Here is a 12,613-nt window from a genome sequence, read left to right on the forward strand (position 1 = left end):
GAGGGAGAGAGGGAGAGAGGGAGAGAGGGGGGGGAGGGAGGGAGGGAGGGAGAGAGAGAAGGGGAGGGAGAGAGAGAGGGGGAGGGGGAGGGAGAGAGAGAGAGAGAGGGGGAGGGAGGAGAGAGAGGGGGGAGGGAGGGAGGGAGAGGGGGAGGGAGGGGGGGGCATCGGGTCGGGGAACAGGAGCGCGGGTCGGGTCAGTCGGGGGCGGGGGTAGCGGGTCTCAGGTCGGGTCGGGTCGTTGGGGGAACGGGGGTCGGGTCTCGGGGCGGGGCGGGGGTGGGGGGGGAGCAGGTGTCGGGTCGGGGCGGGGGGGGGAAGCGGGTGTCGGGTCGGAGCGGGTGTCGGGTCAGGTCTGGTCAGCGGTGGGGGGGGAGCGAGTGTCGGGTCTGGTCAGGCGGGGAGCAGGAGCTGGCCGTGGGAGGAGCCCCAGTGAGGCCATTGGGCCAGGGCTAGGGGCTGCGTGCTTCGGGCCCCTCCCACACAGTTCGGCGCCTGGAGCTACTGCACTTGCGTGCCGACTGTAGCGCGCATGTGCAGAGGTCCCGGCACTGTTTTCAGCGCCGGGTCCTGGCTCCGCCCCCCCACAGCTCGTGCTGGCTGCGCCGAGGGCCAGAGGACCTGTAAGTTGGTGCAGAATACCGAGGATTTTTTTAGGCGCCGTTTTAGGCGCGAAAAACGGGCGCCCAGCTCGGAGGGGCGCCCGTTTTTTTTCTTGTGGAAACTTGGGCCCCCAATCTTATACGTTTCGATAAGATCACCTCTCATTCTTCTGAATTCCAATGAGTCGAGGCCCAACCTACTCAACCTTTCCTCATACGTCAACCCCTTCATCTCTGGAATCAACTAGTGAACCTTCTCTGAACTGCTTCCAAAACAAGTATATCCTTTCGTAAATATGGAAACCAAAACTGCACGCAGTATTCCAGGTGTGGCCTCACCAATACCCTGTACAATTGTAGCAAGACTTCCCTGCTTTTATACTCCATCCCCTTTGCAATAAAGGCCAAGATTCCATTGGCTTTCCTGATCACTTGCTGTACCTGCATACTATCCTTTTGTGTTTCATGCACAAGTACCCCCAGGTCCTGCTGTACTGCAGCACTTTGCAATCTTTCTCCATTTAAATAATAACTTGCTCTTTGATTTATTTTCTGCCAAAGTGCATGACCTCACACTTTCCAACATTACACTCCAGCTGCCAAATTTTTGCTCACTCACTTAGCTAGTTTATATCCTTTTGCAAATTTTTTGTGTTCTCCTCACACATTGCTTTTCCTCCCATCTTTGTATCGTCAGCAAACTTGGCTACATTACACTTGGTCCTTTCTTCCAAGTCGTTAATATAGATTGCAAATAGTTGGGGTCCCAGCACTGATCCCTGCGGTACCCCACTAGTTATTGGTTGCCAACCAGAGAATGAACCATTTATCCTGACTCTTTGTTTTCTGTTAGTTAGCCAATCCTTTATCCATGCTAATATATTACCCCCAACCCCGTGAACTTTTATCTTGTGCAGTAACCTTTTATGTGGCACTTTATCAAATGCCTTCTGGAAGTCCAAATACACCACATCCATTGATTCCCCTTTATCCATCCTGTTCGTTACATCTTCAAAGAACTCCAGCAAATTTGTCAAACGTGACTTCCCCTTCATAAATCCATGCTGACTCTGCCTGACTGAATTTTGCTTTTCCCAATGTTCTGCTACAGCTTCTTTAATAATGGATTCCAACATTTTCCCAACCACAGATGTTAGGCTAACTGGTCTATGGTTTCCTGCTTTTTGTGTGCCTCCTTTTTTTTAAAATAGGGGCATTACATTTGCAGTTTTCCAATCTGCTGGGACCGCCCCAGAATCCAGGGAATTTTGGTAAATTACAACCAATGCATCCACAATCCCTGCTGCTACTTCTCTTAAAGACCCTTGGATGCAAGCCATCAGGTCCAGGGGATTTATCTGCCTTTAGTCCCATTATCTTACTGAGTACCACCTCCTTAGTGATTGTGATTGTAGATATATAGCCTCATCTACAGTTAGCGACCCTCCACTGGCAGGATGGCCGCCCTGACCTGCGAGAGGACACCATCGCAGATCGGGAGGATAAAAGAGCGAGCGCGGGCCCTTCAACATTGAGGGCATACCACCACAACTTCCAGCGCGAGTTGTCCCAAGTGTGCGACGACTTCTAGGTGAGCGACTGACTGGGTGACGTCATCAAGGCCCAGGTTGCCGGTTAGAGCGTGGGCAGGTGTATCAGCGGGGCCCAGGCACAACGAAGGAGCGGGAAGGTCGGGGCAGAGGAGCGGGAAGGTCGGGCAGAGGAGCGGCAAGAGATCGTGGCGAAGGTATGGCGAATGATTGAGGCGGGGGAGCGGTAAGTGATCGTGGCCGAAGTGTGGCGAATGTTTTCTGGTGGAGTAGCAGCGAGAGATCATGGCGGAGGAAGGTTGAGAGGTCAAGGCGGAGGTGCAGCGAATGTTTGTGGTGGAGGAGCGACAAGTGATCGTGGCGGAGGTGCGGCAAATGAGGGTGCGGGGCCCAGAAGAGCCGAGGGCCCTGGGGCAGCACGGGCCAGCCCACACTGCGATGTGTGTGCACACTAGGTCCATGCAGAAGAGTAGGTCTCCAGTCGTCCTGGTTTGCCCTTGCCACTGGATAAAGGCCGAGCTCTGTCAAGCCCGTGTGGTGGCTGATGTGGAATGGTCACCACACGTTAAAAAAATCCACGCACAGGCATCTTCCATCTCTGGAGTTCAGGACTAAAATATAGGGTTCTCCATTGAAACATCTGTGAACTCATTCCTTTTGGTGTGGAAGCAAGTCATCCTCGTTCGAGGTACCGCCTATGATGATGACTGGTAGGATGGTCAGTAACCAGTGGATGCAGATTATAAGAAACTTGGCAAAAAAAAAGCTAGCTGGGGAGATGAGGACATTTTTTTTAAATCAGCGAGTTGTTATGAGCTGGAATGCATTGCCAATAATGTGGTGGAAGCGGATTCAATGGTAACTTTCAAAAGGTAATTGGATCTCCACTTAAAAATGAAACATTTACAGGGCTATGGGGAAAGAGCAAGGTAGTGGGACTAACTGGTCGCTCTTTCAAAGAGCCAGCACAGGCACGATGGTCTGAATGGCCTCCTTCTGTGATATATGATTCTATGATACTTTTTTTTATTCATTCATTCACGGGATGTGGACTTCACTGGCAGAACCAGCATTTATTATTCATCCCTAATTGCATTTGAGAAGATGAGCTGCTTTCTTGAACTGCTGCAGTCCGTGAGGTGAAGGTACCCATAGTGCGATTAGAGAGGGAGCAAGGATTTTGACACACACAATGAAGGAACGGAAATATATTTCCAAGTCAGGATGGTACGTGACTTGGAGGGGAACTTGCAAGTGATGGTGTTCCCATGCACCTGCTGCCCTTGTCCTTCTAGGTGATAGAGGTCGCGGATTTGGGAGGCACTGTCAAAGAAGCCATAGTGAATTGCTGCAGTGCATCTTGTGGATGTCTATATCATAGTCAGTGCATGGGCTTGGCAGTGGTACAAATTAGACCTTGGAGGTTATACATTCCATCTGCAACAAATAAACGTTAGAGGGCATAGATTTAAAGTCATTGGTAGGAGGTTTAGAGGGGATTTGAGGGTAAATGTCTTCATCCAGAGGGTGGTGGAGGTCTGGAACTCACTGCCTGAAAGGGTGGTAGAGGCAGAAACCCTTACCGCATTTAAAAAGCATCTGGATATGCACTTGAAGTTCAGTAGCCTACCGGGCTACGGACCAAGAGCTGAAAAGTGGGATTAGACTGGATAGCTCTTTGTTGGTCGGCGCGGACATTATGGACCAAAATGACCTCCTTCCGTGCTGTAAATTTCTATCATTTACTTAGACATATGGCAAACCAGTCAGCATTGATCGGTGAATGGGCCCGTCCACTAACAATAGATTGTATAGCTATTATCCCAGCACAATCATAAGTGAAACATTGGCACTGGAGAAGATAGAATCCAGGAAGAGTAGGAGGGAAAAAAGAACATTCTGGTGAAGTCCACAAGCAAGATGCAAAGTGTTAATCACATATTTAGGGAAATTTATAGACTCGATTGTAAACACATCCCACACGAGAAGCATCTTAGCACTAGTAAGATTAATCATTCTGATATCACTATTTGTGGATTGGGGGTAACAAATATTCCAGGTCAGTATGGTGGAAACCGAACGAGATCAGTATTTAGGGTATTTGGATGTATATATTCCACGCCACAACAGCAATGATGCTCACTCTCTGAAATCAGAATCAATGGTTTTCCCAATTGGGAATTCAGGAGATATAAAAGAAAAGCAACTTACTCATTTATTAAATTTGCCTGGTATCTGGGAGAACAGATTTATTGTGTGCAACACTATAGGTTACACTTAACTTTTGATGTCAGTAAATGACAGCGGGAATTATAATTGCATAAATAAAGGCCAACTTCTAGTATTACATCTTCCAATGTTCTGGTAACAATTTTGTTAAATTACATTCTTTGTTCAAAGACCATATATTTTAAACATTATTCAAAAGGATGTATAACATGGTACGAATAAATAAAAATATTGATCTCTTGCTAAGTTTGCAGAGCCAATATTAGGTACCTGTGATTACTTATACAGTCATAATCCCCAAAGAAATTCATGAAATATTAAAAACATATTTTTGTTTGGTATTATGATTGGCAAAAATTCTGTAACTTCCACTGAACCCCGCACAAACCCCATTCTCACACACACCTCAAAATTCACTATGTCACACATCTACAGTATTTCATGTCTTTCACTAAACATTCTGTACAGTGTGTAGATTTTTTGAAGTGCTTACATGCACTTCATTGTACAATGGTAGTAAATTTACCACACAAAACTACAAAATATTACAAGCTTCTCATGTTTATTGTCAAGCCAAACTATGCAAATGTTTCAAAGGATGTTGTAAAAAAAAATGAGCTATTACCATACAAGTTGTTTCTCACTCCAGTGGGAAACCATGAAAAATTAAATTACCAGAGTGACATGAAATATATGAAAAAGTAAAAGTCAGAAATGTATCTAAATTATGGAGTTCTGCTTATTTTGCCAGTGACATACAACAGATGTTATTGCATTTAAATGCAACTTCAATGGGCTGAAGTGAAAGAGGATCTGCATTCATGCAGCGTCACCTAATGCCATAAGGACATTGCAAAACACTTCACATCTAATTAATTCATTACTGTTATGTTAGCTAAATATGGACGCTAACTTGCAGCAAACTTCAAAAAGATGAGTGGCTAATGCGATCTGTTTTTCAAGAAAAAATGTTGACTAGGTCAGTGAGAAAACTCGCTGCCCTCTTCAAATAGTGTCATGGGATCTTTTACATCCAAGTAATCAGTAGGTGATTTAGAGGGGAGTTGAGAACTATTTTCACCCAGAGGATGGCGAGGGTCTGGATCTCACTTCCATTGACTCTGGATCAGTTCCTATGGAGTGGAGGGTAGCCAATGTAACCCCACTTTTTAAAAAAGGAGGGAGAGAAAACAGGGAATTATAGACCGGTCAGCCTGACCTCAGTAGTGGGTAAAATGATGGAATCAATTATTAAGGATGTCATAGCAGTGCATCTGGAAAATGGTGACATGATAGGTCCAAGTCAGCATGGATTTGTGAAAGGGAAATCATCCTTGACAAATCTTCTGGAATTTTTTGAGGATGTTTCCAGTAAAGTGGACAAAGGAGAACCAGTTGATGTGGTATATTTGGACTTTCAGAAGGCTTTCGACAAGGTCCCACACAAGAGATTAATGTGCAAAGTTAAAGCACATGGGATTGGGGGTAGTGTGCTGACGTGGATTGAGAACTGGTTGTCAGACAGGAAGCAAAGAGTAGGAGTAAACGGGTACTTTTCAGAATGGCAGGCAGTGACTAGTGGGGTGCCGCAAGGTTCTGTGCTGGGGCCCCAGCTGTTTACATTGTACATTAATGATTTAGACGAGGGGATTAAATGCAGTATCTCCAAATTTGCGGATGACACTAAGTTGGGTGGCAGTGTGAGCTGCGAGGAGGATGCTATTAGGCTGCAGAGTGACTTGGATAGGTTAGGTGAGTGGGCAAATGCATGGCAGATGAAGTATAATGTGGATAAATGTGAGGTTATCCACTTTGGTGGTAAAAACAGAGAGATAGACTATTATCTGAATGGTGACAGATTAGGAAAAGGGAAGATGCAACGAGGCCTGGGTGTCATGGTACATCAGTCATTGAAGGTTAGCATGCAGGTACAGCAGGCGGTTAAGAAAGCAAATGGCATGTTGGCCTTCATAGCGAGGGGATTTGAATACAGGGGCAGGGAGGTGTTGCTACAGTTGTACAGGGCCTTGGTGAGGCCACACCTGGAGTATTGTGTACAGTTTTGGTCTCCTAACTTGAGGAAGGACATTCTTGCTATTGAGGGAGTGCAGCGAAGATTCACCAGACTGATTCCCGGGATGGCGGGACTGACCTATCAAGAAAGACTGGATCAACTGGGCTTGTATTCACTGGAGTTCAGAAGAATGAGAGGGGACCTCATAGAAACGTTTAAAATTCTGACGGGTTTAGACAGGTTAGATGCAGGAAGAATGTTCCCAATGTTGGGGAAGTCCAGAACCAGGGGTCACAGTCTGAGGATAAGGGGTAAGCCATTTAGGACCGAGATGAGGAGAAACTTCTTCACCCAGAGAGTGGTGAACCTGTGGAATTCTCTACCACAGAAAGTAGTTGAGGCCAATTCACTAAATATATTCAAAAGGGAGTTAGATGAAGTCCTTACTACTCGGGGGATCAAGGGTTATGGCGAGAAAGCAGGAATGGGGTACTGAAGTTTCATGTTCAGCCATGAACTCATTGAATGGCGGTGCAGGCTAGAAGGGCTGAATGGCCTGCTCCTGCACCTATTTTCTATGTTTCTATGAAAGGGTGCTAGAGGCAGAAACCCTCATTGCATTTAAAAAGTACTTGGATATGCACTTGAAGTGCTGTCATTTACAAGGCTGCGGACCAAGAGCTGGAAAGTGGGATTAGGCTGGATAACTTTTTTTGGTCGGCACAGACATAATGAGCCAAATGACCTCCTTCTGTGCCGTAAATTTCCATGATTCTATCCAAGTAAACAGCCAGACAGGGCCTTAATTTAACATTTCATCTGAATAATGACAACTCTTGACAATGCATCACTCCCTTGGTACTGCAGTAGAGTATCAGCCTACATTGCATGCTCAAGTTCTGGAGTAGGGCTTGATCCCAGAACCTTCAGATTGAGATATGAGTGACATCCAAAAGCCTAATTTAAAAAAAATTAAGACCTGTCAAATCTCACTCTTTTTAGACAGAATGGTAGCCTTGATCCTTACTGGGAAGGTGCACATGTGGATACCAAGGGTCGAGTTGGGCTAAGATACCCAACCTCATCAAAAAGACTACATACTCTCACCCCCAAAAGGTTGTGGATACTGAGGGAGAATTGTTGTTTTCAAGATGGAGAACGATTAAGATTTTTTTTAGATAAGGGACATGGAGCAAAGGTGGGTTAATGGGGTTTTAGTGGCATTGGCAAGCCTCCACAATTGTCCTGGACAGTGCTGCAAGCAAACTGGGCGAAAAATCATAGGGGCATTAAAAAACTCGTGCATTTTTTTTTAGCATTTTCTTTGAAATCTTTTGATTATTCATTATAAAAATATTTTCGATGAGGGAAAAAAAGCTGTTTGACTGAATGGGGACTGTCATCTGATAAAACCTCCAGGAATGCATCCAACCAGACTTGGAAACCCTAGGTTGAGGAGCGGATCAGCCACGATCTCATTGAATGACGGAGCAGGCTGGAGGGGCTAAATGGCCTAATCCTGTTCCATGAATCTGCAGCTCTTTCCTTTTGTGTCAGTTGTGGCTCAGTGGGTAGCACTCTCGCCTCTGACACAGACAGTTGTGCGTTTAAATCCCACTCCAGAGACTTGAGCACAAAAATCTAGGCTAACACTCCAATGCAGCACTGAGGAAGTGCTGCACAGTCTGAGGCGCTGTCTCTTGGATGAGATGTTAAACTGAGGCCCCATCTGCCCTCTCAGCCAGATGTAAAAGATCTCATGGCACTATTTGAAGAAGAGCAGGGGGGTTATCCCCAGTGTCTAGACCACTATTTATCCCTCAACTAACAGATTATCTAATCATTATCACATTGCTCTTTGTAGGAGCTTGCTGTGTGTAAATTGGCTGTCTGCATTTCCTACATTACAACAGTGACTACACTTCATAGATACATAGAAAATAGGTGCAGGAGAAGGCCATTCAGCCCTTCGAGCCTGCACCACCATTCAATGAGTTCATGGCTGAACATGCAACTTCAGTACCCCATTCCTGCTTTCTCGCCATACCCCTTGATCCCCCTAGTAGTAAGGACTTCATCTAACTCCTTTTTGAATATAGTTAGTGAATTGGCCTCAACAACTTTCTGTGGTAGAGAATTCCACAGGTTCACCACTCTCTGGGTGAAGAAGTTTCTCCTCATCTCAGTCCTAAATGGCTTACCCCTTATCCTTAGACTGTGACCCCTGGTTCTGGACTTCCCCAACATTAATAAGAACATAAGAACATGAGAATTAGGAACAGGAGTAGGCCATCTAGCCCCTCGAGCCTGCTCCGCCACCCAACAAGATCATGGCTGATCTGGCCGTGGACTCAGCTCCACTTACCCGCCTGCTCCCCGCAACCCTTAATTCCCTTATTGGTTAAAAATCTATCTATCTGTGATTTGAATATATTCAATGAGCTAGCCTCAACTGCTTCCTTGGGCAGAGAATTCCACAGATTCACAACTCTCTGGGAGAAGAAATTCCTTCTCAACTCGGTTTTAAATTGGCTACCTCGTATTTTGAGGCTGTGCCCCCTAGTTCTAATCTCCCCGACCAGTGGAAATAACCTCTCTGCCTCTATCTTGTCTATCCCTTTCATTATTTTAAATGTTTCTATAAGATCACCCCTCATCCTTCTGAACTCCAACGAGTAAAGACCCAGTCTATTCAATCTATCATCAGAAGTACTTCATTGGCTGTAATTGGGATGTCGTGAAATACACTATATGGCTCTGTACTCCTCCACACCTGGCCTTGCTCCTCCTGAGGTCCCTCAATAATCCTGAGGTCCTTGGGCTCTATGGGGATCGGATAAGAAAGTGGAGTTGAAGTCGAAGATCAGCCATGATCTTATTGAATGGCAGTGCAGGCTCGAAGGGGCCAGATGGCCTACTCCTGCTCCTAATTCTTATGTTCTTATAGAACTATAGAATGGTCACAGCACAGAAGGAGCCCATGCTGGCTCTCTGCAAGAACTCTTCAGCTGGTCCCACTCCCCCACCCTTTCCCTGTAGCCCAGCAATTTCTTTTCCTTCAGGTAGTTATCTAATTCCCTTTTGAAAGCCATGATTGAATCTGCCCCCACCATCCCTTTAGGCAGTGCATTCTAAATCATAATCTTAAACATTCACTCCCTTCATCACCAACATACCGTGGCTGCAATGTGTACCATCTACAAGATGCACTGCAGCAACTCACCAAGGCTTCTTCGGCAGCACCTCCCAAACCCACGACCTCCACCACCTAGAAGGACAATAGCAGCATGAGAACTCCAGATCCTCCACATTCTCAGTCACACACCATTCCTTCATGGTCGCTGGGTCAAAATCCTGCTACTCCCTCGCTGACAGCACTGTGGAGTACCTTCACCACACGGACTGCGGCAATTCAAGAAGGCGGCTCTCCACCATCTTCTCAAGGGCAATTAGGGATGGGCAATAAATGCTGGCCTTGCCAGCGATGCCCACACCCACTGAACGAATAAAAAAAAAATAACCACTCGCTGCATAAAAAAGTTTTTCTCATGCCACCTTTGGTTCTCCTGCCAATCACCTTAAATTTGAGTCCTCTTGTTCTCGACCCTTCTGCCAATGGGAACAGTTTCTCTCTATCTACTCTGTCTAGACCAATCATGATTTTGAACACCTCTATCAAATTTCCTCTCAACTTTTCTCTGCTCCAAGGAGAACAACCCCAGTTTCTCTCGTATATCCTGCTCCTAATTCTGATGTCCTTGCCCATCAATCACAGTAACTTAGGAAAATAGAAACAGGAGTAAGACATTCAGCCCCTCGAGTCTATTCCACCAATAATGAGATCTTGGCTGATCTGTGACCTAACTCCATATATCTGCCTTTGGCCCATATCGCTTAATACCTTTGGTTAACAAAAAGCTATCAATCTCACATTTAAAATTAACAATTGATCTACCATCAATTCCCATTTGGGGAAGAGAGTTCCAAACTTCTACCACTCTGTGTGTGTAGAAGTGTTTCCTAATTTCACTCCTGAAAGATCTGGCTCTAATTTTTACACTATGGCCCTAGTCTAGACTTCCCAACCAGCAGAAATAGTTTCTCTTTATCTGTTCCCCTTAAATCTTGAAAACTTTGATCAGATCACCCCTTAACCTTCTAAACTCCAGGGAATACAACCTTGTTTGCGTAATCTCTCCTTGTAACTTAACCCTTGGAGTCCGCATATCATTCAGATAAACCTATGCTGTGCTCAGTTGGTAGTACTCTGGCTTCCGAGTCAGTAGTTTGTGAGTTCAAGTCCCACTCCAGGGACTCGAGCTCAAAAATCTAGGCTGACACTCAGTGCAGTACTGAGGGAGTGCTGCACTGTCGGAGGTGCTATGTTTTCGATGAGACGTTAAAACTGAGACCCCGGGCGACTGCCCTCTCAGGTGGACGTAAAATATCCTATGGCACTATTTCTCCACAGTGTTTGGGCTAATATTTATCCCTCGATCAACATCATTAAAACACAGATTATCTGGTCATTATCACATTGCTGTCTGAGGGAGATTGCTGTGCGTAATCTGGTTGCCACATTTCAACAACAACTTGTATCTATATAGCACCTTTAACATAGTAAAACGTCCCAAGGTGTTTCACAGGAATGTTACAAGACAAAACATCGACACCGAGCCACATAAGAAATCACGGCAGCTGACCAAAAGCTTGGTCAAAGAGGTAGGTTTTAAAGGAGGAAAGAGAAGGAGAGAGGCAGAGACGTTTGGGGAGGGGTTTTAGAGAGCTTAGGGCCTCGGCAGCTGAAGCCATGGTCACCGATAGCTGAGCAGTTAAAATCAGGGATGCTCAAGAAGGCAGAATTTGAGGAGTGCAGATACCTCAGAAGGTTGTGAGGCTGAAGGAGATTACAGAGATAGGGAGGGGCAAGGCCGTGGAGGGATTTGAAAACAAGGATGAGAATTTTGAAATCGAGACGTTGCTTAACCGGGAGCCAATGTAGGTCAGCGAGCACAGGGGTGATGGGCGAGCGGGACTTGGTGGGAGGTAGAGGAGTCGGGCAGTCTAGTTTTGGACGACCTCAAGTTTTCGTAGGGTAGAATGTGGGAGGCCAGCTACCAACTGAGCACAGCATAGGTTTATCTGAATGATAAGTTACAAGGAGAGATTACGCAAACAAGGTTGTATTCCCTGGAGTTTAGACGGTTAAGGGGTGATCTGATCAAAGTTTCCTACATTACTACACTGCAAAAAGTGAGCCATTGGCTGCAATGCACTTCAGATCATCTGGTTAGCAGTTAAAGGCGCTGTTGGAAATGTGTCTTTCTTTTTTTTGGGGCGGGGGGGATAGGATCTCAAATCTCCACAATGTGGTGGTTCTGCAATCCTCCACCCGTGGCCTTGCCCATCTTGAGAGGTCGCTCAATGACCCTCGGAGGTCCTTGTTCGTCCAATCACAGTGAGTAGCCAGTGGACAAACCAAGAAACAAAAAGAGCACAGCTCCACACATAGGAGGAGGAGGACTACCAGCATCTCCTCCTGCACACAAATCCTACCCCAAGGGGATTGAGCAGCTCAGCGGCCCAGCTGCTGCACGACAGGGCCTCCTGTCAATCACACACCGACACACACCGAAGGTGGGCGCGCCATACGTCACCTGCCTGCGCTGATCCAACCGCCTCTGTGACATGCGCGCGGGCCAACCAAAGGCGGGGAACCACGACGTCACCGCCCCGGCTCCCGGCTCCCAGCCGCCGTCCAGCCGTCCCAGGCGCCTGCAACCCTTTGACGTTCCGCCCGACGTAACGTGACCTGACGTCCGCCGGCGAGAGCGCGCGCCCGCGCTCTGCCCACCCGCATGCGCGCTGGGAAAGGCGAGAGCGGCCAGGACACGCCCCCTCTCCCCCCCCCCCCCCAGATGGCGAGCACCGCGCAGGCGCCTGGCGGGGCTCTGTAAGTGCCCAACACCTGGCGCCGGGCCGGGAGCTGGCAGGCGGCCGGATAAAATCGATGCTTTCCTCTTTTTCTGTAAAGGGGAGGGGTATTTTAAAGGTGTTCCCTGTTTTTTTTTTAAATTCGTAGCCAATCGTTCCAATTCTTTGTCAAATCACAAACGCCAGAGGTCACCTTGGGCCCATTCAAGGATCACTCTGCGCCAATGCTCTTAGCCAAAAGGCCTAGAGACACTGCACCGTTCCTGGAAGTACTGCAGCAGCTG

The 12,613-nt window shown here is 46.8% G+C and overlaps 1 protein-coding gene across 5 annotated transcripts in view; it reads right to left on the reverse strand.

Annotated features, from left to right (window-relative positions):
* LOC139280172 (zinc finger protein 420-like) overlaps positions 1-12,179 on the reverse strand; it is a 69,570-nt gene extending 57,391 nt beyond the window's left edge. For 3 of the 5 annotated variants that reach the window (XM_070899736.1, XM_070899733.1, XM_070899732.1), the window contains exons 1-2: positions 12,053-12,179; positions 9,619-9,663 (exon numbers count right to left, since the gene is read on the reverse strand). In XM_070899736.1, coding sequence (XP_070755837.1) covers positions 9,619-9,663; positions 12,053-12,085 — 78 coding nt within the window. In that variant the 5' untranslated portion in view covers positions 12,086-12,179. Of the gene's footprint in view, positions 1-9,571; positions 9,664-12,052 lie in introns of all 5 variants that reach the window. The other 2 variants (XM_070899735.1, XM_070899734.1) reach the window with 2 other exon arrangements.
* Positions 12,180-12,613: the final 434 nt, after the last annotated feature.

The sequence above is a fragment of the Pristiophorus japonicus genome, chromosome 14 (genome assembly GCF_044704955.1).
Source record: "Pristiophorus japonicus isolate sPriJap1 chromosome 14, sPriJap1.hap1, whole genome shotgun sequence".
Taxonomy (NCBI): Eukaryota; Metazoa; Chordata; class Chondrichthyes; family Pristiophoridae; genus Pristiophorus; species Pristiophorus japonicus.